The 27,777-nt window shown below is 43.7% G+C and overlaps 2 protein-coding genes and 1 long non-coding RNA gene across 17 annotated transcripts in view; 2 read left to right on the top strand and 1 right to left on the bottom strand.

Moving 5' to 3' along the window:
* Positions 1-26,839, bottom strand: part of ELAVL4 (ELAV like RNA binding protein 4) — a 130,103-nt gene extending 103,264 nt beyond the window's left edge. For 2 of the 9 annotated variants that reach the window (XM_045028077.1, XM_045028085.1), the window contains exons 1-4: positions 26,332-26,469; positions 20,881-20,962; positions 14,570-14,680; positions 11,747-11,843 (exon numbers count right to left, since the gene is read on the bottom strand). Coding sequence is in view for 1 of the 9 variants with exons in the window: in XM_045028076.1 (XP_044884011.1) it covers positions 667-684 (18 nt within the window). In the remaining 8 variants the exon portion in view is untranslated. Of the gene's footprint in view, positions 1-666; positions 982-11,746; positions 11,844-14,569; positions 14,681-16,819; positions 17,028-20,880; positions 20,963-26,331; positions 26,470-26,822 lie in introns of those variants that run through there. The other 7 variants (XM_045028078.1, XM_045028080.1, XM_045028083.1 and 4 more) reach the window with 7 other exon arrangements.
* On the top strand, positions 744-11,306 carry LOC123376226. 2 transcript variants are annotated; one of them, XR_006581719.1, is made up of 5 exons: positions 744-924; positions 1,648-1,780; positions 6,701-6,777; positions 8,356-8,492; positions 9,547-11,306. It is a non-coding gene; the product is annotated as an uncharacterized LOC123376226 (long non-coding RNA). The 2 variants fall into 2 exon arrangements; XR_006581718.1 differs by lacking the exon at positions 744-924 and adding an exon at positions 998-1,462.
* Positions 26,512-27,777, top strand: part of AGBL4 (AGBL carboxypeptidase 4) — a 1,358,157-nt gene continuing 1,356,891 nt past the window's right edge. For 2 of the 6 annotated variants that reach the window (XM_045028065.1, XM_045028068.1), the window contains exon 1: positions 26,512-26,769. In XM_045028065.1, the coding sequence (XP_044884000.1) occupies positions 26,739-26,769 (31 nt within the window). In that variant the 5' untranslated portion in view covers positions 26,512-26,738. The remainder of the gene's footprint in view (positions 26,770-27,777) is intronic. The other 4 variants (XM_045028071.1, XM_045028067.1, XM_045028066.1 and 1 more) reach the window with 4 other exon arrangements.

Raw genomic sequence — 27,777 nt, 5'->3', positions numbered from 1 at the left:
AATTAATAAACAGGTTGAACTGATATTCCTGAGTGATGGAAAAGGGGTAATGGCTGGGTCTGGTGGCTGAGATCACCATCCTGTCACATCAGCACAATTCTCTTCCACATACATTCTTGGAACAAGCGGGCTATTACAAAACATGGTGGGGCAAGAAAAAAGAAGTAACACAGAGGCTCCATCAGTGAAATTAAATGTTCCCTTTACTTTTTTTTAAGCTCATCAGTGATCTGGCAAACAAGTCTCTGCAGGCATAAGAGGAGAGCACCTGTTGTAGCCCTTCTGCTCGCTTCCCTTCCCCTCCCTTTGTCCTGCCTCTTCCAGAAAGGGGCATGAAGGCCAGGAGAGGGGGGAGTTTCATGAAGAAACTATTTTTTAAAGTCACAAGAGGGATTCCTGCAGAGGTGGGAGGCCAGCTGGAAGGTGGGGGTGGGTGAAGAAGGGGGCTGGGGGGGAGGAGGTTCCATCTGCACAGGCTTTCAAACCATATATTCTCCCCCCCCCAAATAAATACATTTATTTTAAATCCTCCCACCCCAGTATCTGCCTGGGAGGGCGCTAGTCGATCAATACAGATGCCCCCCTTCCTCCCCACCCAGCGCGGACTGGGTTGGGGGGTGCTCGCGCCACGGGCCGCCCGTAGAGCCGGAGGGGGAGGGGCGTTACCTGGGTTTTAAGACGCATTTTTGGGAGGTGGCGGTGAACGGGCGGGAGGCAGGGTCGGGGGTGGCTCTCGAAGGCGACAGAGCGGCCCAAGGGCGCACGTGGCTCGGCGGCCGGCAGCGACGCGAGGCTCCGGAGCCGCGAGGCGTCACGCGCAGCGCGGGGGGCGTTCGGCGGGGGAGCGTGGAACGCCGGAGAACGTTCGCCGAGAGCACGTGGACCCGGGGAGGGCGAATGAGCGCGGCCCCGCCGCAGCGCGAGGTTCCAGCGCCTGCCTGGGGAGGGGCGGAGAGAGCCCAGTCTCTGGGTGTCACGGGGGGGGAGGGGGAGCGTGACCCGGGAACTCTCCCCTCCCCGCCCACCAATCAGCTCTGCTCACAGTGCGGCCTTCCCAAGGGCAACGCGCTCCCCTTCCCACCCCTCCAGCATAGCGCTGGTTTCCTAGCCGCTCCTGGTGCTTTGCATGAGTGTGTGTGAGGGAATCGCCTCCAAGCCAACAGTCAGTTGAGGGAAGAGGAGAAAACAAAACCCTGGAGTCAGGTGTGGGCCCCTCCTGAAGGGGGGAGGCGGAAATGCTGAGAAAATGTTTACCAGGAGGACTCCCTGGGGATGATTTCTCAGAGTTGTGGCAGATATATATATAATATATCATGATAGTTTTATTTCATATGAGCAAGGTGGCCAGTTAACAGGGAAGGTGGAGTCAGGGCAGAACAGCAGCTGAAGAGAATTTTCCCCAATGGACATCAATGTTGAGTAACTGCCCTTGATTCAGGAGAGTCGTTAGCACTGAAAACAGGTAAATGTACACATGCAGACATTGGTCAGGGTCCACTGAGTTTGTAGCATGTGCATAAGCTACTGGCCTCCCTCCATAGCGAAAGAAGAGCGGACACCACACTTGAAAGTCTGTTCAAGCCCTGTCTTCAAGGCACAGTTTTATTCTTCTAACACAATGCTATTTTCCTATCCTAATCAAACCAGGTTGCAGGGGACCCAGAGGCCTTTCCCCTTGCTCTACCGCTTGCCACAGGAGGCTGCTTCCCACCATCCCTTCCAACTGAGCTCACTCAGCCTTTTATAGGAATCACCTGACCCTATTCCCAACAATAGTCTGGTAAGTCCCAGGCCCATTGGCTCTTGAGAGGGCAGATCACCATGTTACAATACTCCACAGTCAGAGTGTCTATTGTATTTCTATTCTGTGCTAAGTACCTTAAAATTTCTAAACAAAAACCAACAAAACCATACCCTGCATAGGATCATATTTTCTCTCTCTGACCTGTATTTGAAGAGAGGTCCCTTATTTAGTGCCTAATGTGCTGTAAGGATCTACTAAGAAGCATTTGAGTAGGTTAAAAAGCCAGTTTTCAAGCAATGCTCAAGGAAAGGTTGAGCATTGCTTGAAATGTATGATCTAATGCTACAAATAGTACATTGTGGGAAGCTTTCCCTTAAATGTAAGCTTTGCCTTATATTTTTCATGCAGTCATTTTTATCCTTACCATCTGAGTAAATTCAACACATATTTAAGAGGATACACCACCACTGAAAACAGTTCTTATAACAAGGCTGAATTTGGCTTACAATTTCAACAGACAGAAATGACATTATACATGGCATACACAGTACACAAATGCAGTAAGTGTAGTAAGATGTACATGTTTAGTAACTTGTTCATAAGGAGCCTGATTAAAGAACAACAAAACCCCTGCCAGTCTTCATATTAAAACAGAATGTCTCCATAAAGTTAAAAGTTTATGATGTGGCATACATACACCTCTACACTGTCCTCAGGAGCCAAAAAATCTTACTGCATTATAGGTGAAATCTCGTTATATTGAACTTGCTTTGATCAGCCGGAGTGCGCAGCACTGCCCCTCTGGAGCGCTGCTTTACTGCATTATATCCAAATTCATGTTATATCGGGGTAGAGCTGTAGTATGCTTTCCACGACAAAGTGAGGAGTGTTTAATGCCCTAGCTTCTCAACCTTTTTGACGATCTACACATGTAACCTGCAAATAGTAGTTTGATCTCTTCATGTGATAAGGGTGGTGGAATATACACTTGATTACGCTCTTTGATTTTCACAGTTCTTTGTGTATTAATGTAGTTGTAGGAGGGGTTATCAGAGCCAGATTGTTCCCTATATACTATGCATACATGCAGGCTAGAACACATGCACGATTCCACATCACGTTGGCACTGAATTATACTCACTACTGAAGATTGGATCAAGATCCATCTATTTCAGATGTTAGCATAGAAACAGTTTATTTGTTTGGCTAAATCTGTCTGTTAGTTCAGTCAAAATCCTCCCTGTTTTAGAGATTTGACATCACAAACAGAGAAATTGTGATACACTTTCTGTAGAAAATGGAAGAATAGTTCAGGGTGGCATCCCCAGTAATGCATAAATTATTCTAACCTGTGGATATATGAAGTGTGATTATCAGGGCAGAATTTAGCCCAAGTTAAGGCATATTTTTGTTTTGTGGTAGTGAGTTTGACCTTTTCAATATACTTCAATATTTTATGTTATAACTACCTTATACAACTATACGGAGAATTCATACTAAAATATTTCTTTCTGATCTGAAGTTGTTTGGCCATGCTTGTGGATGCATTGATTTTTTTTTCTGTGCATTTTGGCAGCCAGAATTATGGAAATCCTTCCCAACCTTTAGCCTCTATAACTTTCTTTTGAAGGGAGATTGATATTTTTAAAAATTGAGAAATCTAACCTCAAATAACAGCCACAAGAAGGACACAAATCCATTACATGATTAGGGATCACCCTATTAGACAACAGCTTTTCTAAAATCAGTTTACATTCAAGTCCTCTCACGTTTAGTGTTTTTATTGATAGTATATTGAGTTTGCATTGTTCAACATTTAATTGTTTTCCCTGGATTTGTAAGGTCTCTTGAAAATCATTAAAAAAACCACATAATACCTCAAAACTATGTTTAGTCCTTTACAATTCTTACTGATTCTGTTCGCAGCAAACTATTTCTGTCAATAATTTATAAAAGGTTGACAGTGTCATACAACCAAGGAGCATTCTACAGAGAAATGCATTCAGTTGATCATATCATTTAAAATCTGTATGGTATTACATACTAAATTTATTACATATCATACTGAAAATCTTAGAAGATTATTCTTTACTATCTAAAACAAGTTCTTCTCAAAATTATGTTAACATTATAGAAAAGAAAAATGCTAATATAAATGTTCAATTACAGAAATGCAAATTTTAACTAATATATTTTTTCTGACTAAATACTATTAGTGAACAGTTTGGAAATTCACTATTTAAGATTTATTTACTCTCATAATCTTATAATCTGACTTTGTATCTTCTTTATATAACAAAAAACAGCAACAACACAAATATCTTCTTAAATGAGAAATAGAGTGAAAACTTACATTCCTCCTTCAGAAAACAAGTCCTGTATTGAATGGTAATGAAAATGCTATGAAGTCCAAATTCAGTAGCAAAGGATTTGGGTGATCATTGTGCACCTGAATTCGAAACGCACCTGTGTTTCTTTGTCTATATACGTTCGTCTCTACCTGAGCATTTAATTTGCGTTACTCCTCCCACAGTCTGCCCCATTTCTTTGTCTAAGCTGAACAATCGAACAATAACATCTATATGATATCAGAAATCTGGACTGAATGAAAACAGTGTGATTTACTACCAATAACTTACCTGTCTCACAGTTGAAACCTTATAGTAAAGTATGAATTTTTGCTGATACCATCATCTGATAGAGCAGGAAGATTAGATAGTGAGTTTGAAATTTCATGGTGCTATTAGAGCACAATGAACAAATTATATATTAAAAATATACCCCAAATCATGATGTCATTTATGCATACCACACAATTATAGTGTGAATAGGAAATGTAATCTAAAAAAACCTATTTGGCTGTGTTTTAAGCAAAAAAGAGAGAATATTCTACAAGTTTAAGGCAAGTTTGGCAGCTCATAACAATTCTTGTCTTTGCAACTGTGAGCTATAAACTATACACACATCAAATATTTTGAGGACTTCAGTAGTGAACTTTAATTCTTAGTACAGTCAAACTCCCACAGAAGCCAATGGACAAAGAGAGGAACTATGAGTGTGAAATTCAAGTGGTCTATTATACTAGTGGAACTCGGAATTATGTGTAGTTTTACTCACAGAGGTTTTCTTTTATGGCATTTTACCTATTTGTTGGGTCTGGAAAGATTTAAAACAAACATGAAATCTAAAGGTAAGATTGGTTTTAGATTTGTTGTTACCAAAGAAAAATCATCTAAATGTTATCTGCATGTAGCATTTGATTTCATGACAGCAGCTCATTTTTTAGTTGGTGGACTTGTATCATGATTAGGGCTGGTCCAAATTTTTCAATGTGCCATGAACATTTTTGTCTAAAATTCTAATTTCAAATTTCAACAAAAAAGGGGGGCAAAATGTCACAATTTTCCTCCCCACATTTTTTGTCCAACTCTGACCATAAGAATGGTTGGCTATCATATAGCTGGTTTTAGTTATCATTATGTGTTTTTATTTTTGTAAAGCACCATACAAATATTTAATAATAATTTGGCCCACTATCAGATGTCAGCAAGAGCAAGGAAATATAAACTGAGTGGATCCCATTGAGTGATTTATTCCTAAGGGGTCCTGCTGGTTTACTCGGATTCAGAATAGTAGGAGTGATAAGAAGATAAATAAAACACTTATTTCACAAAGTAGGTAATTTTCTCATAGTTTTGTCTTAAATCTAGAGGACCCAGCATTTAGCAGTCCTTCAGCGTTCTGAGGCAAATATTCAATATTTGTATTATATACAATATCCCAATGGAAAAGCAGCATTTAGAAATTTGTGCAATTAGGAACAGCACATCCAAGACCCATTGAACACTGGGAAAGTCTGGATCCAGCTCCTGGGTGCTGATTGGCCCGATTTCTAGTAGTAATACTTTATCTCTGTTTTTCATATAACTATTTTCCCCTCTATTTTCAAAATGCTGCACAGATATTTTACTGAGTCAGTAAGAGTCATTCAGTTGCTTTTTCACACAGTTTATTGGATATTGAAGGTAAAGTCCTAATCTCATTTTTGGATTTACGAATGTTTATCTTGGATTAGGCATTTATCTGCTAAGGATTTTGACCTATATTCTACACTTCTGGTGAGCTATAGATGTGCATGAGCCTATAATGGCATATTAGAATGGGTTGGCCATGTTCATATTTACACATAGACTTCATATATAGTCTCTTTTCAATAAATATTCATATATATATAAGTTAAATAAGTACTTAATGTGCACTATGTACGGAGGACAAGCTGAAAAACTCTCTTAGCATACTGCTGAAACCAAACAGTACTTAATTAGGGACAGCTTAAAAGCTCAGTCCTCACAGCCACACAAAGAAATTGAAATGATTTTGAGCCAGTCTGTCCCAGGGCCACTCGGGGGGGGGGGGGGCAAGAGAGGCAATTTGCCGCGGGCCCCATAGGGGCCCCCCGAGAGTTTTTCGGGGCCCCTGGAGTGGGGTTGTTCACTCGCTCCGGGGGCCCTGGAGCGGGGTTGTTCACTCACTCCGGGGGCCCCAGAAAACTCTCGCGGGGCCTGGGACCCCGGAGCTGCTTCTGCTCCTGGTCTTCGCCGGTGGGGGGTCCTTCCGCTCCAGGGCGGATTACCGCCGAAGCGGGGGCTCCCCGCCGCCAAAGACCCCAGGCCCCCGGAATCCTCTGGGTGGCCCTGGTCTGTCCTGAGTTACATTGTTACACTACTTGTGTTTTGTTCATTCCCTTTGGAGAACCTGGCACTGGCCACTGTTGGAAGCCAGGATACTGGGCTAGATGGACTTTTGGTCCGACCCACTGTGGCCGTTCTTATTTTCTTATGAAACTCAGTGCTTATTTTCCCCATTCTGGGTACTTTGGGGATCCATTCTTGCTTGCACTTTTCAAACTGTAACATTGGCCCCTGAATGTAATGGCAATCCTTCTGTTTTTCACAGGAATTTTATAACACCCTTCTATATAAAGAGGATCATCTTTGGTGTCCAGATTGAAAGTCACCACCACTCACCGCCAAGTTGGTTGCTTCAGTCTTTTATGAGTTCCTCTAAAATTTTTTTGAAAGTTCTGTTCAGTTTATCTTGTGCTTATTCCAGATGCATTCACTCCACCCAAGCATCTATATTATCTATCCTCTAGTTAGGGCCGTCCTTAGGATTTATGGGGCCCTACGCAGTATTGTTAAACTGGTGCCCCTATGCTCCACTGAAGGCAGTCCTCACCCAGTGCTGCTGACCCCAGTGTGTCAAGGGGGCACAGCCACCACCGCCGCCTGTGGATTCCCAGAATCCCCCCATTGCTGACACACACCGAGCTTCGTACGCAGTAGACGCTGTGGCAGTGGCTCATGTGGCAGGCTTCGCGCTGTCACATGGGGGCTGCATCTTGCCAGAGCCCACAGCCCTCCTGCAGCTCCTCGCCACTCCTGGCTCACCGCGATCATTTTGACAGGAAGTACCAAGCAGTAATAACAACAATAATAATACAAATGTGTATGTGTGTGCACGATGGAGTGTGTGTGTGTATGTGTGTGTGAGAGAGCCTGTGTGTGAGTGTGTGTGACTGTGACTCATGAGAAGTAGAGTGTATGTGGCTGTGAGAGCCAGTCTATGGGTGAGAGAGACAGTGTGTATGTGTGTGTGTGTTAGGGAAGTTTGAGAGACAGTGAGCGCATTGGCACCTTAAGTCCTCCCTCCCTCTCTCGTTCAGCCTGGCTCCCCCCCCGCTGACTCGCATGGAAGTTTTGATCTTCCTGTTCTGGCCTTGGCCCAGCCCCTGCCAGAGACCAAGTGGCATGGGCAGGCAAGGTCCAGGGAGAGACTCCGTTCTGGGCAGCAGTGGGCCAGGCCACCGCACAGCCAGTGACCAGCCGCGCCGCTCTGGACTCCCTGGGGCTGGGGCAGCAGAGCCAGAGGCTGGAGCCCTCAGCCTGCTGGCTAAGGAGCAAGTGAGGGAGGGGACAGGGAAGAGAGGATTCCAGCGAGGAGAATGGTGCCCCAAATTTTCCGGTGTCCTACGTATGCTGCGTATGCCTAAGGACGGCCCTGCCTCTAGTTCAATGATCCCCATTTTATTTCACCCTAGTCAAGGCGGTCTTCGTAATTCACCATACAATGTGGTGGTCTATCCCGCACTGGTTATGGCTGGGCCACTGGTAGAGGTTGATGAGCTTCCTACAGCCTTGGCTAACAGGAACAGATCTTTTAGCTCAGGCAATAGATGCTCATATTTTAAGCCCAGAAGTCACAGGTTCAGTCCCCACCCAGAAGCACAGTTACCTCTTCCTTTAAGCAATTCTGACATTAAGAGATCCTAGTAAGTCTCTTAAACGCAGTTTGTTCTCTTTGGTACATGCAGTGGGTTTATGTTGCAATTAGAGGTTAGAGCAGAGGGGAGCTCCCCAATCCCTCCCTTGTCTGGATGAACAGCATTTTTTCACAGCTCCCACTTTTCCTTGGCTGGTGCAATGAGAGCTCCTCCTCCCTCCTGGTTTAATCTACTTTAACCATTAGTTGCAGCCAACATGGCAGGTGCTTCTGGGCATGAGATGCTGAGAGAGTTGGATCGTGATAGGTCACTATATTTTTTTCTTCAGGTTCAAGTGTATTCAGGCAGTTTGTTTGCAGCAATTTTTCTGAAACAGTCTACTGATGCTATTTCTCAAACTGGAGCTCATGTGTGGCCATTTCCCCCCGTGATAACGGTTTTTCCTTCATTATGCATCATACCTTGGTTAGTATTACTTAGCTAGATTATTTAGATTAATGCATTAATGAGAAATTTGTTTACAGCTAGACCTTTCTGATTGGCTGTTAATGATGTAATATCTATCTCTCTAGTGAGCAGTAAATGCACAGATTCAAATTGTTTTTCCTATTGACACACCAGCTTATGTTAGTGCACTTCGGGAAGATCATTGCATATCTCAGGTGCTCGAAGTCACTTGGCCTTTGGCCTTACCTTGTTAACACCACCAAGACATACTATAGTTGCTCAGAAATGCACTCCTAGTTATGGTTAGATGCTTAATTATATTATAAATTTTGAATAGTTACAAAATCCTATTTTGACATAACATTAAGGTTGAAATTTTAATTGCATAAAAGTTAGAGAATTTAAAGTCAAGTTTCCCACAACAATCTTAATTTTGTCTGTGTGTGTGCATTACAACAGGGTCTTCTATCATATGATCAAATCACTTGAATAATGCTAAATTCTACATGTCAGCATTTCAACATTGCTGAAAAAGAGTAACAAACATAAAACAGTGCACAGTCCAACATATTTACACAGTATTACTGAAGGAATAATGCTGAGAAAGTGTGGTTCCATTCCAACATATTCATAGGGGCAGGGGCGGCTCTAGACATTTCGCCGCCCCAAGCACGGTGGCATGCTGCGGGGGGCGCTCTGCGGGTCCCGCAGCTCCAGTGGACCTCCCGCAGGCGTGCCTGCGGAGGGTCCGCTGGTCCCGCGGCTCCACCGAACCCTCCGCAGGCACGCCTGCGGGAGGTCCACCGGAGCCGCCCGCCGCCCTCCCGGCGACCGGCAGAGCGCCCCCCCGTGGCATGCCGCCCCAAGCACGCGCTTGGCGTGCTGGGGCCTGGAACCGACCCTGCATAGGGGAGCAGAGTTAAGGTTGCAATGGAAACCAGCTTCAAAATTCCTAATTTTTATCCCATTAAAATCCTGTTTTTACTGAGGTGGCTCCAAAGATTTCTAAATTCATATTTCTTCACAATGTTATATGACAGAACATACTTCTGTTTCTGATTTTTCATCACAGCAAATGATCCAGGAAATATGCTGGAACTGGTGGGCTACAATAGACAAAGGAGCATGTATGAACTTGTAGGCCAGATTTCAATTATGGAGAAAAAGGGAGATGCAATTGATGAATGACTAGATGAAGCAAAGAACTCACAAATGGCTGAGTGCAGAAGACAATTGATCTACCACAGCTAAAACATGGATGATTTAACTACATCATGAAAGAAAAAAGATAGAATTCCTCTTTGATAAGGTGCCTGATCTGGAAAATTTCTAAGGGAAAATTGTCTAGACTCTCAGAAGAGAAAGGTGGCAGAATATAATGAAGATCTTGTAAACTTTGATACTGTAGACTTGTGGTTAAGAGTTAACAGGACCTGTGTTTGAGATTAAATTAGCACTTTTGATACCTCTGTGACAGTGTCCGCATTAGTGATTGACATCTAGGCTGGTGTAGCCCATCATAATTAGGGCCCTGGGTATTCTGCAGCTGCAGAATGTTGCAGAATTCACCCGTTGCCCCTCCAGAATCTCAGGTTTAATTTTTTTAATTTTAATTTTTTTTCTCTCTCGTGACTGTGGAGAGAATTTTAAAAATCCAGATTGAGCAGAGATGCTTGTCTGAGTCTGCAGAGAGCCTGAAACAATAGTCTTCAAAGGCGTTCACTGCCCCATTCATTGCATTCAAGGCCCCACAGACTCCATGATTCTGCAGCTGTGGAACTCCACATTTTTTGAAGAAGCTACGTAATTCAGCTTTTTTTGCTTACCCCAGGCTCCTGACATTTGCTTTCTGTCTCCTGGCCATACCAGGAGCTGCCTGCATCTTCCTCTCTAGCTTTCCCCACAAAGGACAGTTAATTGGAATACAGTGCATGTTCCCTATGTTGTTCCATGGAGCCAGGCAGTGGGTGGTCAGGAAACCAGAACTGGAGTTTAGTCTGCAACCATGCAGTGGGAGTGGGAGGAATCCAGAAACATAGGCTAGCACGATGGGATGCATAGAAAATAGCGCAGCAGCCAAGGCCTGGGTTGCTGGAGAGATGAGCTTCTGAAGCTTGATACAAGCTTCCCCATCTCCTTCTTGGACTGCATGGGGAGAAGGAGGTTCTGAGCTGGGCTGCTTAGACAACATTGCAGGAGCCAAGAGCCAGAGAGTGGACCCAGCTATCTGAAGACCGTAGTGGGAAAACAGAAATCCTTGAATATAATCATTGATGAATTTTTCATCAATGAGTGTTTTCAACTACGAACCATAAATGTGTGTTTTTGTGTGAGGGTGGCAAAGCTGGGAATTAAGGGTGTTTCATGGCAATAGAGTACTTTTAAAGTAGCTGAGGAATGTAGGGATTGCCATGAAATATAGGGTGTTTTGCTGCAGAATACAGTCCCAATGTTCTGTGGAGTGTACAGGGCACTGATCACAATGTTGCTTCTGAGATACAAGGGTTGGGAAGTTATGTTATTTTATTTTTCTCAGCATCAGTTCACACCTTCAGATGCATTATGACATGTAGAGGGATAGGCTGGCAAAGTCTACAATATAAAAGGTTGTTTGTGCTTTTCTTCAGCTCTCTAGATTGTGAGTAGAGTCCAAGAGGAAGACACTCACCTTTTTTTTTTTTTTTTTGGTTAGTGATTTGACCCTGTCACTACAGGAATCATCTCCTTATAGATTTTTCAGTCCTGGTTCATAAAGGAGCTATTGCTCTCTGCCTGGAACTAGGGAAGTTCTCTAAGACCATAGACAGCTTGAGGACCACTGGCCTTTTACAATTACAGATCACAGTTTTACCTTTGTGGCATTTATAGTACTGAACTATTGTGATGAGCACTATGGAAATGTCTATAAATAAGCAAAATGTGTTTAACATCTTTTGTTTTTGCAATGATGAGGATGGAAGTTTTTGGTACAATACAGTATAATGGTTCTGTTTAATAAAAATATATATCCGTTAACGTGCAGTTGGGATCATAAAAGTGCTTGTTTATTTGGAAATGGCAGCTACTTTCTTAATTGTATCTTTCTAGGTGTCGTTGATTCATATCTGATTACATTAATGACTAAATTTTTTGCTCCATGAAACAGCACATGCTGCTATAGAAGAGTAAGGTGGATTTTAGTTCCCCAATGCACCATCAACACAGTCAGTTAAGTTCTGACTTTACAATCATTGTTTACAGAGGAGGATGTAAGAATTTTGGTTTTAACTCACAGTCCTGTGGAGGGCGTTTCAAAGGAGCCAACTGGGATCCGATTTCCATTGAATTTCAATAGGAGTATGATGCCTAACACCAAAGGACAAGTCTACACTAGGGAAAAAGGTATATTGTTAGGGGTGTGCAAGGGATATTTGGAATAGATATGGCTTGAATGATTAATAACTAATAATTCCTTCTGGCCCACAAAACAAACAAACAAAAATAGAAAAGCTATCCACTTCTCTTTATCCCAAAATAGGCTCCACCTATAAAGACAATAAGAAAATGGTTCACATCATGTGAGACACTTTGTCTAAGGACCCACAAATCAGCCAAGGTTGGGCATTCCCCTCCCCATGAACAGAAACTAAAATGGCTAAATGAGGGTATTGTTAATCACCTAGGCAAGAATCTCTCATAGTTTACGTATGTATAAATCTCTCCCTCCTAACCCAGCTAAAAAGAACTCCAAGAAATCTGAGCCACATAGTTTCACCCCAAATTATAAACTATATATTGTTTGCTTGTAAATCATATACACTGGAATAGTCTCTTTCACCCCAAATTAGAATCTGCACATTTGCTTGCCTTGTGAGTCAGATCTACATCCTTATGTACATGAAAAATGACCCTTGTTTTAGAAAAGAGATGAGATGGATGAGGTAACTTCCAGTGAAAGGTATTACCTCACCCACCTTGTCTCTCTCATGTGCTGGGACCAACACAGCTACAAGAACATTGCAACAACAATGGGTGGGGGTGGTGACATAGACGACTGGGAAAAAGATGAGTTTATGAACAGAAAATAAAATTATAAAAGAAAATTAACAAATTACAGAACGATATGCAATCTGATGTATTGGGCAGATGTTTGTACATGGAAAAACATAGGCAATGTAAAAAGATATTAGGATTTACTTGTAAGATTAGTTAGCTAATATAAAAGCTATAGAGTTAAAGCTAGCCCAGGAAAGAAATATTAAGGTTAGGGAACAATGGGCTGATTCATACCAGGAACTCTAGACACCAACTCCTATTGTTCAGCATACTATGCAGGATTTCTTTTACTCCTCCCGGAACAGCTTCATATCATCTGTAAGCCACTATTCCAGGCATGAGGAACATCAGGGCATCTTTATAATAAGTGTTTTCAGATAGCCCCACTTAGTTTTATTCTGGGGAAAAGTTGTTGATTAATTATCTAGAATTAACAATCCTGAGACTAGTCTAAAGGTTTCATTTAATTTTTTAAAAAACACATATGTGATATTTCAATGAATTTCTTGCCGGTGGCCAAGAACTGTGTTGCAATATGCCGGAAATCCAAACATCCACCCACACCTAACGTCTTGCTGACAGATTTACAATGACTTCTTCTTATAAAATCAGAGGGAAAACCAGAGAATTCTGCTTAATCTGGGAATTTCATTTCATTTGCAACACTAGAAAGTTACATTCCTGTCTGAAAATTATGTAGTTACAGGTAAGATATAAGCTTATTATAAATGAAAGACTAGAGAGAAAATAATCTATTTTTGTAAACGTATACTTGTCTGCCCCTTGTGTATAGTCAGTTTCACTGTTCTCCTATACATTTTTGCCTGGCTCCACAAAGGCACTTAGGAACTTTTAGGTGCCTAGAAAATCACTGGAACAACAATGGGATCACAAAGTCTGAATTAAGTGCCTAGACTGCCTATACACTGAATGGGGAGAGATAGACACCAAAGAATAGGAACCACAAAAGCCAGCATGATAGGCAAGAAGCTACCTCATCATGCAAAGCGGGGAATTAAACAGGGGTCTTCTATAACTCAAGTGAATATCTTAGCCACTGGGCCAAAGGTTATAAGGGAGAGCATTCTCCTTTGAGCATTCATACTAGATTAGGCCCTGTGGGGAAGACTGGCATCAATCCCTCTGCCTTTCTTCTCCTGGTTTGAAGATCAGGCTGGGCCATAGGGATGAGATAGGTGTCCAGATGCTTAGAGTGAGGGAGCAGTATGTACTCTCAGAGGCAGCAATATAGGCTCTCAGAGAACTGTTACAGTGAAAATTTAGGTGCCAAGTGAGTTAAAGTGCCTTCAGGATTAGGCAGCAGCCAAATGGGCATTTTGTGGATCACTATGGGTACATCCACACAAGGATAAAAACCCTGCGGCATGGCCACAGCTGGCCTGGGTCAGCTGACTCAAGCTGGGTGCGTGTGTGGTGGGGGGAGAGAATAAAAATTGCTGTGTAGATGTTCGGGCTTGGGCTGCAGCCTAGCTCTGGGATTCTCCATTCTTGCAGGGTCCCACAGCTCGGCTCCAGCCTGCGCCCAAACATCTACACAGCAATTTTTCAGCACTGAAGCTGGAGCCCTATGAGCCTGAGTCAGCTGACCCAGGACAGTTATGGGTTTTTTTATCTCCGTGTAGACATACTCAGGGGTACCTAAAACTGGGACTTGGGCACCTATGTCCCTTTGTGGATATGGCTCTTAGGCCCAGAAAATTTATTGACACTCTACAAAGGTGTAGGGGTCTGCACTACTGGAACCTGATGCAGGTTTTTTAAAAAACTCAGATCAGGCTTTGTAAGAGGTGATCTACTAGAAACTAGATTTTTAAAAAAAACATCAGATTGATAGGGTCCTTTAGTTAGTAGACATTGATTTATTTAATCTCTTTTATGTCACAGTGAATCATATTTAGATCAATAATGTTTCTCTCTAAAAATGTGAAAAAAATTCTACTATCATTTGTTTGCCTAACAGATTGCCCATCACCAATAGTGCTTCTGTTTAATATGCTGTCTTTTAGTCACATGTTTAATTAGCTAATAGCTGATCTCACTGTAAGGTCTTGATCCTCCTTGCATTTGTTCTTTCATCCTGTATAGTCTTTTGGTTGTATCATGCTTTTGAAGTTGTCTTTTCTTTGAAATTGTTCTTGTAACTTTTGAATCTAAAATGCAATAAATGAAATTATTAAAAATTTACAAATTTTTGCAAAATGTTTAAGATTTGAATACATTTATATATCTAGTGCTCAGTATGACATTTTGTTAAAGGATACAGCTTTAAAAAAATTCATACTTTTGAAGCTAGATTTTCCACTAGGATTGTTGCAGACATTTGTTCTTTGAGAAAATTGTGTGTACTTTAAAATAATATTTTAAAAAATTAGGATTTGAGTATATTTGTATACCATTGCTCAGTATACACCCAACTCACAGAACTGAAGTCGCTTGAGGGCCTGTGATGGGGTGTCCCTGGCACACTTGCCCTGAAGGGGTTAATGGAGGCCTGATGGGTCAATTAACCTATTATGCTACTAGCTGGGAGAAACAATGTTGAGAGGAAAACCCTAATTAGGGGAAACTTACCTGTGCAGGAACAGACAGGGCTTCTATAAAGCCAGGGAGTGGAAAGTAAAAAGGGGGTGTTGGGAAGTTGTCTGTACCTAGGAGAAGGGAGGTGTGTTTGGGGCTATAGCCACAGTTACTCTATAGTTACTCCCAGGGAGGAGGTAGTTGTGAGGCTGACAAACCCAGAGAAGGGGAGAGATCCAGACGGTATAGAAGAGGCTCAGGGAAAGGCAGCAAAGTCTAAGAGGAACAGACCTTGGCTGCTGAGTAGAGGGTCCGTGAGCTGAAGCCCAGAGTAGAGTGGGGGCCCAGGTTTTCCCCTACCAGCCACTGGGGAGGAAACAAATGTAGTTTCCTGGCCAGAGGGTCAAGTCATGAAGAGGGAGCACCCTGAGCTGCAGAGACTGTGGGAGAGCGAGCAGCAGGGTGAGCCGTGAGCAGTACAAGGGGCATTGGACCTGGAAAGAGCTGATTCCCAAGAGCAGCCAGAAGGAGGAGTGAATGAACCCTGTGATAGGGCCAATGTTGGAGATTACAGCAAATGTACTTTAGTTTCTGCACTAAAACCATTTTACAAAACACATGTAGGTCTCAGTACGGTTCACATTAAAACCAGAAGAGCTTTCATGGGCTTCAGCTGGAGTAGGACACTTGGAGAGAAATTTGTGTACCCTAAAGATCAGGCTGGAGGGTCCTCCATGGACAGAGATCTCCCTCTCCAAACAGAAAAGTGGGAGTATCAGCCACCTCTGTAAGCCTATTTTTCTGGTCCCCTGTATCCCATAGAGAAATATTAATGTGTTCAGGGATCCATGAGGTGGAAGTAGATTGTGAGCAGGTAGGTGTGGATTGGAGTGAAGGAGTAGGCAGGGCTGTGGTGGAGATGGCACCCATTACCCCATCACTCAAGGGACAAGCAAGAGAAAAGTTAAAATAGCAGAGGCTCCTTCGCTCTGGGGCAGTAGTTCCCAAACTTGTTCCACCGCTTGTGTAGGGAAAGCCCCTGGCGGGCCGGGCCGGTTTGTTTACCGGCCGCGTCCGCAGGTTTGGCAGACCGTGGCTCCCAGTGGCCGTGGTTCACCGCTCCAGGCCAAGGGGAGCTGCTGGAAGCGGTGGCCACGGGGTTCACCGCTCCAGGCCAAGGGGAGCTGCTGGAAGCGGCAGCCACGTCCCTCGGCCCGCACCGCTTCCAGCAGCTCCCATTGGCCTGGAGCAGCGAATCGCGGCCCCTGGGAGCCGCAATTGGCCAAACCTGCGGATGCGGCAGGTACACAAACAGGCTCGGCCCGCCAGGGGCTTTCCCTGCACAAGCGGCGAAACAAGTTTGGGAACCGCTGCTCTGGGGAGTTGCCAACTGGAATGACCCTGGCAACATGGTTCCAGTGCAAATGTGCTGCCAGGGACTGAGGGTAGAATCACAGTGTGCCATAGCTGATGCAGAGGCTCAGGGTCTCCATGGAGATGGTCCTTTACCCCTGCAATGTCTGGGGGGGTTGGGATGGACCCCCCAGCTCTATTCTGTTGGAATAATTCTGAGGAAACTTTACAAGGTGAAGTTGGCAGGGTTTCTGGATGCCTGTATGGATGTTTCTGCATAGAGGTTTGATTTGTCCTCTAATTTGCTTCAGTTTCATAAACCACATCAAAATACGGTATATCTATATATTTCTTTTAAATCAGGTTTACTTGTCTTAAAGGGATCTTGTCAACTAATTTAAGGTAAAACAAAATATGACCTCCCAGGCTCAGATTCCTCAAGATTCTCTGCTCACAGAAGTGAATGGGTGTGAGGGTGCCGAGAACTTCAGAAGAATGGGCTCATAATTTAATAAGAAATGAGCTCCAGTCTGGTGCTGCGTGCTGGGGTGTAATCTTCTCTTTTCTGGCTGGTTCTGTTGCTGTCAGTTGCTTAATCAACACTGAATGGCTGTCAAGCTTCAAGCACTAAAGAAAAGTGGTTAGATTGTTTTAAACAATGCCACTTTGACCTCAGGAACATGTTATTACTTAAAGAATGGCATAATTGACTTTTTTGAATAGACAAAATATTTGTTCTTGTGGCTTTTGTCCTATAATGGAATAGATTATAAACCTTATATCCCAGTCATGCAGGCAAAACTCTATATTACCTTAGACCTGCTGTTTAATTAGCTTGTAGAATTGGACATTGTTTATACCCCCAATAAATGTTGCCTGAGTAAAGATTTCCCCTCAACAAAATCACCAGATTACAGTAAATGGTTTTTGTGAAGGCCTTAATTAATGGGCATATGTTCTTGTTTTAAATCCTGCCCCCTTTGTAAAACTGAAGTGCACTCCTTCACTTACTAGGTCACTGGTTGGCTGTATGTGCTTATTTTATAAGGCTGTAAATATGGAAAGGAAAGATGGTCCAGATGTTAGGGACTAGACTGTGACATTGATACTCTGGGTTCAATTCCTGGCTCTACCACAGGCTGCCTGTGTGATTCTGGGCAAGTTACTTAAATGAGTTTCTGTACCTCTGGTTTTCCATTTGTAAAACAGGGAGGATGCTAATACTACTTTGCCTCACAAAGATACTGTGAGGACAAACTCATGAAAAACAGAGAGGGGCTTAAATACTAAAGTAGTACCAATACTGTATTTATAAGTATCTAAAATATACACTATAGAACGTTATTTTCAAGTGAGACCACTGATGCCCTCAGGAAGGGTTGTTCAGAGTATGATATTGTAACTTACGGAAAGGCTGGATCATCACAAATGGGATATGATACTAGACAGTACTGGTATTATGGGGCAAGTCCCAGTTGTGACTCTCTAGATAAGAGAGTTTTTACTTCTAAGGTCCTGATTCTGGAGCGCTTCTTCTGTGGAACCATCTACAGGGACTCTTTTAAAGCCCTATTTTGGACCCCCTTCTAATAGATTAGATACAAGTCAGCTTCCTTTGTCTGGTATAGTGATGTTCATTGTGCACCCTCCACACAAGCTATGCTAATTAATCATCTCAAAAGTGATAGTGCAACATTATGCAAAAACTGTGAGGAAAGAGATGTGAAACTACAAACGGAAATATTCCCTCATGCCAATCATAGTGGGTTTGTTGATTAAGCCAAAACATTAGTCCATCTGTTTTACACTATATATCTTCATTTAGAAGTCATGCTTAATTAGTAAATACATTTTTACCATGTTGTTTTACTATCCAATCTGTAGGGGAGAGTACTTTTACTTCTATAGGGGTGTCCTCATTTTAAAGTTATCCTTGATTTCAAGCTGTATTGGGAAGTAATTAAATTTAATACATTATATGGCTTCTAATCAAATATATATGCTAGTTTCCTTAAGGGCCAAATTTAAGGATTTTCCACAGCTACTAACCTATTGCAAGGGAAGGGGTGGGTGCGGGGAGTGTTTGTGTAATGATTGCTGGTTGTGAAGCTCTAGAATGTAAAAAGATATATTGGATGCAAACTTTTAATAAGATACATGATGAGTCACTTTTACCACAGATTCTGCCCTCAGGACGAGGGGAGTTAGGGGTAGGAGTATGCCATACTGAATACACATTTGTCGGCAATGCCAGTTGAAAAAGGGAGACTAACTTTGGTAATCACAATGATTTAAATTTAAAATATAAATTATAAGTATGACATTAGCTAGACAAAATATTGATATTAAAGAGAGGCATGAAATGCACTTCATGTAGTGAAACATTCAAACTGATTTAAAAAAAATAAATGTCAACTTTGCTCTTGATACAATGACTTTCTAATCATATTAGACTAAGAACCTTTGGACCAAGTACCCCTGTGATTTTTAAAAATTGGATCACATTCAGTACACGTAGTTTACATTGATGTAAAGTTATTTCATTCAACAATGTGCACTCTTCTTGTTTTCAGTGAAAAAAAGATAGTTTACCATGTGCAAGCTAACTTGTGGCAATGAAAATAAGGTACAATACTAGAGAAGATAGGCCCTTGTAATTTTAACATGTTAGCAATTCAAGGTAAACCCTACGCTCCCCTCTAGTATTTTTTTTTCCCGACCTGTTAACTTGTAAAAACTACAAATTGTTTTGTCTTCACTAGGATTTTAGCATGTGTTAGTTAACACCTGGTAAAAAGACATCTTTCTGCTCAGTGTGGATGCACCCTTAGAGTTCATTGCTGTTTTAAAGTAAACTACTGCTATAATTTTAGTGAGTGTCTAACAGTGATTTACACCACCTTTTATGGTACCACTGGAATTTAAAGAAACTGTAATTGCAAATAAAAACATAATTTTGTTTGTATTAGAAATTATACATAGGTCTTAAGCCTCTTATGAGTTGCTTTTTTCCCTGAACAACTCCTTTTCAGTTGTAGGGTCAGTAATCAGTTTTTCAGGACAACAATCAATGGTTAAGGCAGCACTAGGTCCTGGTCACCTTAAAATGTTCACTGAGCTGCATCTTTAAGGACTTTTACTCAATAGATGAAAGGCTAGAAAGAATGTAGAAGGTAGGAGGAAAATTTAGGCTTCATGCAATCTGAAAATACAGTGCATGAAAACAAATACATAAGATGGCAGCCGGTATCAAGTGGAGTGCCCCAAGGGTCGGTGCTGGGGCCGGTTTTGTTCAATATCTTCATTAACGATCTGGAGGATGGTGTGGACTGCACCCTTAGCAAGTTTGCAGATGACACTAAACTGGGAGGAGTGGTTGATACGCTGGAGGGTAGGGATAGGATACAGAGGGACCTAGACAAATTAGAGGATTGGGCCAAAAGAAATATGATGAGGTTCAACAAGGACAAGTGCAGAGTCCTGCACTTAGGACGGAAGAATCCCATGCACTGCTACAGACTAGGGACCGAATGGCTGGGTAGCAGTTCTGCAGAAAAGGACCTAGGGGTTACGGTGGACGAAAAGCTGAATATGAGTCAACAGTGTGCCCTTGTTGCCAAGAAGGCTAATGGCATTTTGGGTTGTATAAGTAGGGGCATTTCCAGCAGATCAAGGGATGTGATCATCCCCCTCTACTCAGCACTGGTGAGGCCTCATTTGGAGTACTGTGTCCAGTTTTGGGCCCCACACTACAAGAAGGATGTGGATAAATTGGAGAGAGTCCCGCGGAGGGCAACAAAAATGATTAGGGGGCTGGAGCACATGACTTATGAGGAGAGGCTGAGGGAACTGGGATTGTTTAGTCTGCAGAAGAGAAGAATGAGGGGGGATTTGATAGCTGCTTTCAACTACCTGAAAGGGGGTTCCAAAGAGGATGGATCTAGACTGTTCTCAGTGGTAGAAGATGACAGAACAAGGAGTAATGGTCTCAAGTTGCAGAGGGGGAGGTTTAGGTTGGATATTAGGAAAAACTTTTTCACTAGTAGGGTGGTGAAGCACTGGAATGGGTTACCTAGGGAGGTAGTGGAATCTCCTTCCTTAGAGGTTTTTAAGGTCAGGCTTGACAAAGCCCTGGCTGGGATGATTTAGTTGGGTTTGGGCCTGCTTTGAGCAGGGGGTTGGACTAGATGACCTCCTGAGGTCCCTTCCAACCCTGAGATTCTATGATTCTATGATTCTATGACAGTCTTGAAACTTACAGTAACAACGTGTAAAGATTCTAGGATGCTGAAAAGATAATGTAAAGGAAATCAATGTAAAAAGCACACAAGATACATTTTTACTTCATTTTCTTATTAAGCATGGTCATAGTAGTCACTGCTTCCATGAGAGGTTTGAGATCATATGGGGCTCTTGAAACATCTGAACAATGGCTCTCCCTCCTCCCCCCCCCGCCCCAAGTTGCACAATTAGTAACTACCTGCAGGCCCTTTTACCAGCAAGGGGCCCTGGGTACTGGGGATTCCCTGAAGCCACAGAATCTACTGGTACTCAGGCTGGCCCTGAATGGTATAAAACATTTTTTCTAGGTTAGCGTACATTTCATGTTTGAAATTCCTAAACTGTCTTGACCCACACGTTCAAATCCCACCAGAGCTGACTCAGCCCTTCATCTTTCCCAGAAGGGGCAGTTCTCTGAGAATTTAAAAAACAAGGTTCTTTATGTCCTGCAAAGGTATAAAACATTCTTGTTTGTAAAGCAGAGGTTTACTTCAGTGTTTTTAGGGAAAATTTCCTCTGTCCAGAGTGCTGACTTCACCCCCGAGATTCTTCCTTTTCTGTACAGTATGGATGAGATTCAGAGACTATTTTCATAAGCCTACACTGTGGTTTATCTTGTGAAAGCTTTGTATTGCTCCCACAGAAACCCCAGTCTCAGGAGCAGGCTGGAGAAGGAAGGTAGTGTGAAGAGGGTGGTCCTGTGCCCTGTCAATTTCCTGCTTCAAGTTTCATAGGGGCTATGGCAGTGGGAAGCACAAGTTAGCCTGACCCAGAGACCAAACCAGCCCCCTCAGCTCTGTAGTCACAAGTTGCTTAAACACTGCACCAGTGCTGTGGGTAATTTGCCCCTATGTCTGTAATTTCTCAACTGGGTAGCTTCAGGCTGATATTTACTCTATATAATTATACAATATTTACCCCAAAAGGACCATATTTATGAAGAACAAATATTTCAGAATATGGTCTTAATGTGGAATTAGAAAATATTTTCAGGAATAAAACGAGTTGGCCTGTTACATGTTTGGGTACAACTTGATCCAAATTTTGCAGGCACCCTGTCTCAGATTTCGTATCAGTTGCCTTAGCACAGTTTTTGATTTATTCTAAAGCTACGTATATTGTGAGGGCAGACATAGCTTGACCTTCCTAGAATTACTACGTTTTGATTTTTCCCATGACTAATAATAACAGAATAAATCCATGAGGTGATGTTGTTCAGAGCACTTAACAGTGTGCTAGATGCATTACAGAGCACACAGCAAATACTGTCCCAACACAAGACACTTACAATCTAGTTTTAAACATTATAAAACCAAAGAGAGTATTAAATAGTAGTGAAAGAGAAAAAGGAAGGATGAGGGTTACAATAGTAAGATTGTGAGGTTACTTGGGTACATTGTGTGTATATCTTAATGGCACAACTGCTTAATTTTTCTACATTACACCCCTCTTTGAATTTTTCCACTGGCTCCCCCTTCTTTTCTCCATCAAGGTCACACTGCTTGTTGTCACCTTCAAGGACATAACTTTATGCCCGCCTACCAACCTACTCTCTTATCACCTTGCATGCCACCCCCTCTGCTCCATCCTTGATGCCCCATTTATCTGCTTGTCTTTGAAGCATCTTTATGACTTTTTCCTCACCACATCCTATCCAGGGTCCGCAGAACTGATCCACCAAGCTGCTACTTGTTCAAATCCAACCTTAAAGGTCAGCTGCAAATGATTTTTAAAAAATTGAGTTTTTGCCTCTTTTGTGATGTATTAAAAGTCTTTTTTTTTAACCTCAGGAATGTCAAATCTGATCTTTCTTGATTATGCTGGAAAATCTCTGGAGATCCTCAATATCATGTGTATCATGGGCAGTCACACCTTAAGTGAATGGGTAGTGGTTGAATCTGTAACACAAAGTACCCTCTCTCTGAAATGTTCTTAGTCATTTGAGTTACACAGGTATTAATAAAAACAAAACCCAAAGCATTTTAAGCAGTCTGATGAAAAATCCCTTCCCCTCTCAGCTTTTTAGTCTCTTCAATCTTCTGACATTTTTGTCTGTCACCACGTGGCCTTATGAGATGGACAAAAATGGAAAATGTAATGTTTAAAATACAAGGAGGGTCTCCTGCTACCAGTACTAAAACATCCTTGGAATTTCTAAATATTATAGATGACAATTTTCTACCTCAAAAAGTGTTGCATCCAACATGGGGAATTCTATATTAGACCTGGTCTTGACAGATAAAGAGGAATTGATCATGGACCTAAAAATTAGTGGTATCTTAGGTATAAGTGATCATGATTCGATCACGTTTGTTATATGCAAACACAATAAAGTCTGACCAGTAATATATCTACTTAGTGCTTTAAAAGTGCCATTTTCACAAAATTGAAGACAATTATGAGTGCAGTGCTCTTCTGACTTGCACTTCCAGGTGGCCTACTGGAGCTGGGGTTTGCAAGTCCCTTGGGGCTGCTCATGCTTGAACTGAGGGCGGAGAGGAGCAAGTGGGGGCGGATGTTGGGGAAAAGAGGCAGGGCGGGGGTAGGGTCTGGTTTGCAGACATTAGGAAATTGGCAACCCTAGTTTAATACCTTTTCAATTGTGTTGTAGGACCAGGTGGTATTCTTTGCTACAACAGGACCCACGCATATGGCTTTGTTTAAAAGATGTTAAACTATGTCTACACAGGTGATAAGAGGGCTTTATATTTGTGTTAACTCAGTTGAGCTATCTAGATTGGAAAAAAAATACTTTTCCCTACCATGCAGAGAGGGCTGCTGACTTCAGTGGTGCACTGTGTGGGTATGGAGTAACTTGAAATGTGGGACCCTATATTACACGGGGTTGCAGAAGGCAGATGACTGATACAGAGTGCTGTTTGTAACCCTCATGTGAGAAGTGAGTCTAAGAATAATTTGAATAACATGAGGAAGGAGGCCTGAAGGAGTAGGGAGGACCAAGAAAGTCTTGAAGATAAGAATGCATGATGGACAAAGAGGCACTGATGCTGGCATAGTTGATGGAGCAAAGAGAGCTAGGGAACATGATAAAAATGAGATCAGAGATGTAGACTCAGCCAGAGTTATACAGGTCCTTGAATAGATGACAAAAATGAGAATTTGAAGTAGTAGGTAAAGAGAGACCAAATGAAGAAGTGAGTGATGTGATCAGAGCCACAAGTGAGGAAGATAATCTTTGCGCAGCTTTAGGACAGACAGAGGAGGACTATTTGTGCATATCAGGGAGTCCAGACAGGATGAGGTTGCAGTAGTCCATGCAGGAGATGACCAGGATGTGGATAAGTGTTTTAACTGTTGGGAGAAAAAGGGTGAGATTTTTGGAGTATCATACAGCAAGACATGAAACGACCTGGTAACAACCTGGATGAATAGGGAGAAAAAGAGATGAAATCAGAGAGAACCTCAAGGTTGCAAATCGGAGGGGCCAGGAGAATGGAGAAATTTTAGAAAAAAAAAGACTGTGTTTGTCCATGTGCAACTTGAGTTGCTGGTTGGTCATACAAGAAAGTATGTCAGATACAATTTGACATATAGATTGGGTAGAGGAAGCCAAGTCTGGTGCAGAAAATTAGACATGAGAATCATTGGCATAGGGATATAGCTGAATTTGTGGGAGAAGGAAGTCATCTAATGGTGAGGTGTTCAGGAAGAAGAGCATGGGACAATAGACAGAGAAACCTAAGAGTCACAGAGAGAAAAGGAGGGTGCTGGAGGAGAAACCACCAAAACACATGCTGAAACAGTAACTGGAGCAATATAAAGAGAACCAAGAGAGGGCAGGGTCACAAAACCCAAGGGGAAGGATGGCATGAAGGAGGAGGGAGTGGCTGACAGTATTAAAAATCAAGCGGTCATTGATGAGGATGGTTTCATTGGACCACAGAGAGTACACACCAGATTGGAAGGAATCCATAAGAGAGTTAGTGAGAAGTCAAAACAATGTTCATAAAAGCACTTGCAGGAAGATATCCTTTAGCCTACCTACAGTTTCAGGCTTGCAGCATTTTAAGGCTCACTTACTAAATCTGAGGAGGCAGGGACAGCCACACTCTCACAAGTTCTACCTCCCGTGCTTGCAATATATTAACTGCCATATGGTTAGTCTCACCTGTAAGGTCTTGAGGGGTATTTGTGTGTGTGTGTGTGTGTATATGTGTGCATGTCCATGGTGGGAATCCACAAATGAGCCTCCCCTCTCAGGCTTGCATGACTGAGACACACATGGTCACTCTCCAGTTGCTGTACCATATGGGGAACACAGACATAACAAGTGCCTCCTCAGTGAGGGCTTCATCATTGTAATTGTCACAGGGTGAGTTTAACCTGCTGGGGTTGAGAAGGCACATGTGCACACAGGCCCTCCAGTCCTGAGAGGACATCACTGTGATTGCCAGATGATCAGTCTTACCGGCTGGGTTTGGGGCACATTTGGGGCACACACATGAAACAAGCATCTCCCCTCTGCTCAGAAAGTGCCTCACTGTGGAATGCTACCTAAGTCAGGCTCTCTTAGGTCAGGTGGGGATCTGGAAGGTGGGGGTGCACACACACAATAAGCCCTTCTTTCCCTAGGGCTGCACCACTGTAATTGCTACACAGTGAAAATCACATGGTGAGTGGCAAGGGGGAAACACATATATAATCAGCCCCTCTTCTCCTGAGGCTGCCTCCCTGTAATTGCCACATAGACTCACCTGCTGGTGTGTGTGGGGGAAACACACTACTAAGCCCTTCCTTCCCTGGGGCTGCATAATTATAATTATGTGTAATCTGTCATCTGTTGGGAGAAGGAAGGTGTGGGTGGGGGACACATATAATGAGCCCTGGCCTCTTCCCCAATAGGCTGTATCACTGTAATTAACTTATGCTCAGACAGGGGCATAGGGAAGGCAGCAGGGAGCCACCCACCCAGGCACAAACACGATCCCCTCCTGTCCTAGAGCTACATCACCCTAATTGCTGCATGGCCAGTTTTTCACCTGCTGCATCATAAGAACATAAGAAAGGCCGTACCGGGTCAGACCAAAGGTCCATCTAGCCCAGTATCTGTCTACCGACAGTGGCCAATGCCAGGTGCCCCAGAGGGAGTGAACCTAACAGGCAATGATCAAGTGATCTCTCTCCTGCCATCCATCTCCATCCTCTGACGAACAGAGGCTAGGGACACCATTCTTACCCATTCTGGCTAATAGCCATTTATGGACTTAGCCACCATGAATTTATCCAGTCCCCTTTTAAACATTGTTATAGTCCTAGCCTTCACAACCTCCTCAGGTAAGGAGTTCCACAAGTTGACTGTGCGCTGCGTGAAGAAGAACTTCCTTTTATTTGTTTTAAACCTGCTGCCTATTAATTTCATTTGGTGACCCCTAGTTCTTGTATTATGGGAATAAGTAAATAACTTTTCCTTATCCACTTTCTCAACATCACTCATGATTTTATATACCTCTATCATGTCCCCCCTTAGTCTTCTCTTTTCCAAGCTGAAGAGTCCTAGCCTCTTTAATCTTTCCTCGTATGGGACCCTCTCTAAACCCCTAATCATCGGGGTACAGGTAGGTGCCAGGGCAAACACCCATCACGTGCTTCCCCACCCCTGGGGCGGCAGCATTGTCATTGTCAGACTCACCTGGTGGGGGCGCATGGGGGCTCATACAAACACACTAAAGGAACCCCCCCCTCCTGGGGCTGCATCACTGTAATCGTCAGGCGCACCTGTGCGGGGGCGGGGGAAGCAGACACAAACACATACAATGAGCGCCCCCCGCCCCCCGGCTGCAGCTCTGTGGCTGCTGCACAGTGAGACTCGGCAACACCGGCCCAGCCCCCACCCCCACCCCGCGCAGCGCCTCTGCCGCGGGCCTGCAGGGGGCCGGGCGTCCGCGCGAGCACCCGCCCTTGCCCCCGCCGGGACGTTGCTGACCCCGTGGCAAGGGGGGAGGAGTGAGGGACTCCCCTGGCTGTGACGTGTGTTGCCATGGTGACGCCCGGGCAGCGTCTCACTCCGTGTGGAGCGGCCGGGGGACGACAACAAACATGGCGGAGAGGAGCAAGACGGCAGAGCCGGGTCAGTGCCAGCCGCAGTCTCAGGGGGGAAGGAGAGAGGCAGAGACTCCTCACCTGGGGTTAAGGGAGCGGGGCCCTTGCATGGGGGAAGAGGGGGGACGTCCCTTCAGGTCGGGGTTAGGGGAGGGTGCCCTTCACTCGGGGTGCGGGAAAGACCCCGCTTGACTTCGGGAGAGGGGACCCTTTGCCCAGGGAATGGCGGGGGGGCAGAGGCCCCCTTCAGAGGGGAATCACCTTTGCACAGGGAATACAGGGGGGGAGACCCCTTTACACAGGGGGTTCTGGGGAGAGGCCCCTTCACACAGGGAATATAGGGGGAGAGGCCCCTTAGCACAAGCGTTTTGGGGGAGAGGCCCTTTCACACAGGGAATGTAGGGGGGGAGACCCCTTAACACGGGGTTTGAGGGAGGGGCCCCTTTACACAGGGAATGTGGGGGAGAGGCCCCTTTACACAGAGGGTTTGTGGGAGAGGCTCCTTCACACATGGGGATGGAGAGAAAAGCACCTTCACGCAGGGAATGTGGGGGGAGACCCTGACACATAGGGGAATGCGGGATGGGGGAGAAACCCCTTTTCATGGGCAATGGGGGGAGACCCCTTCACTCAAGAGGCGGGACTAAAAGTCCCCTTCACATAGGTGATGAGGGTAAATGGAGCATCTTCCTTTCACAGGTGACAAGGTGGTAGTGAGGAGAGTCCCCTTCACACAGCATCAATGTGCATATGTGTGGGAGGAGGTTTCTCCTTTGTGGAGGCAGTGGTGGGGAAAGCCTCACTCAGAGGGCAAATGAGATAAGAGATAAGTATCTCCTTCAACCAGGGCACAAGGTGGTGGTGGAATGGTGTGCTTTCTACAGAAGGTGGGGGGAACATCCCCTTCACACATGGGACAATGATCTACTTGATCCAACATTTGTTGGTTTCTTAATAAATTATATTTTTAGTGGGGACATGGGACTGGGATTTAAAACCATATCACATGCTGGAGGTTTGGGGATTGTTCAGCAGT

The sequence above is a fragment of the Mauremys mutica genome, chromosome 8 (genome assembly GCF_020497125.1).
Source record: "Mauremys mutica isolate MM-2020 ecotype Southern chromosome 8, ASM2049712v1, whole genome shotgun sequence".
NCBI lineage: Eukaryota > Metazoa > Chordata > Testudines > Geoemydidae > Mauremys > Mauremys mutica.
This window is presented reverse-complemented; position numbering and strand designations above follow the sequence as displayed.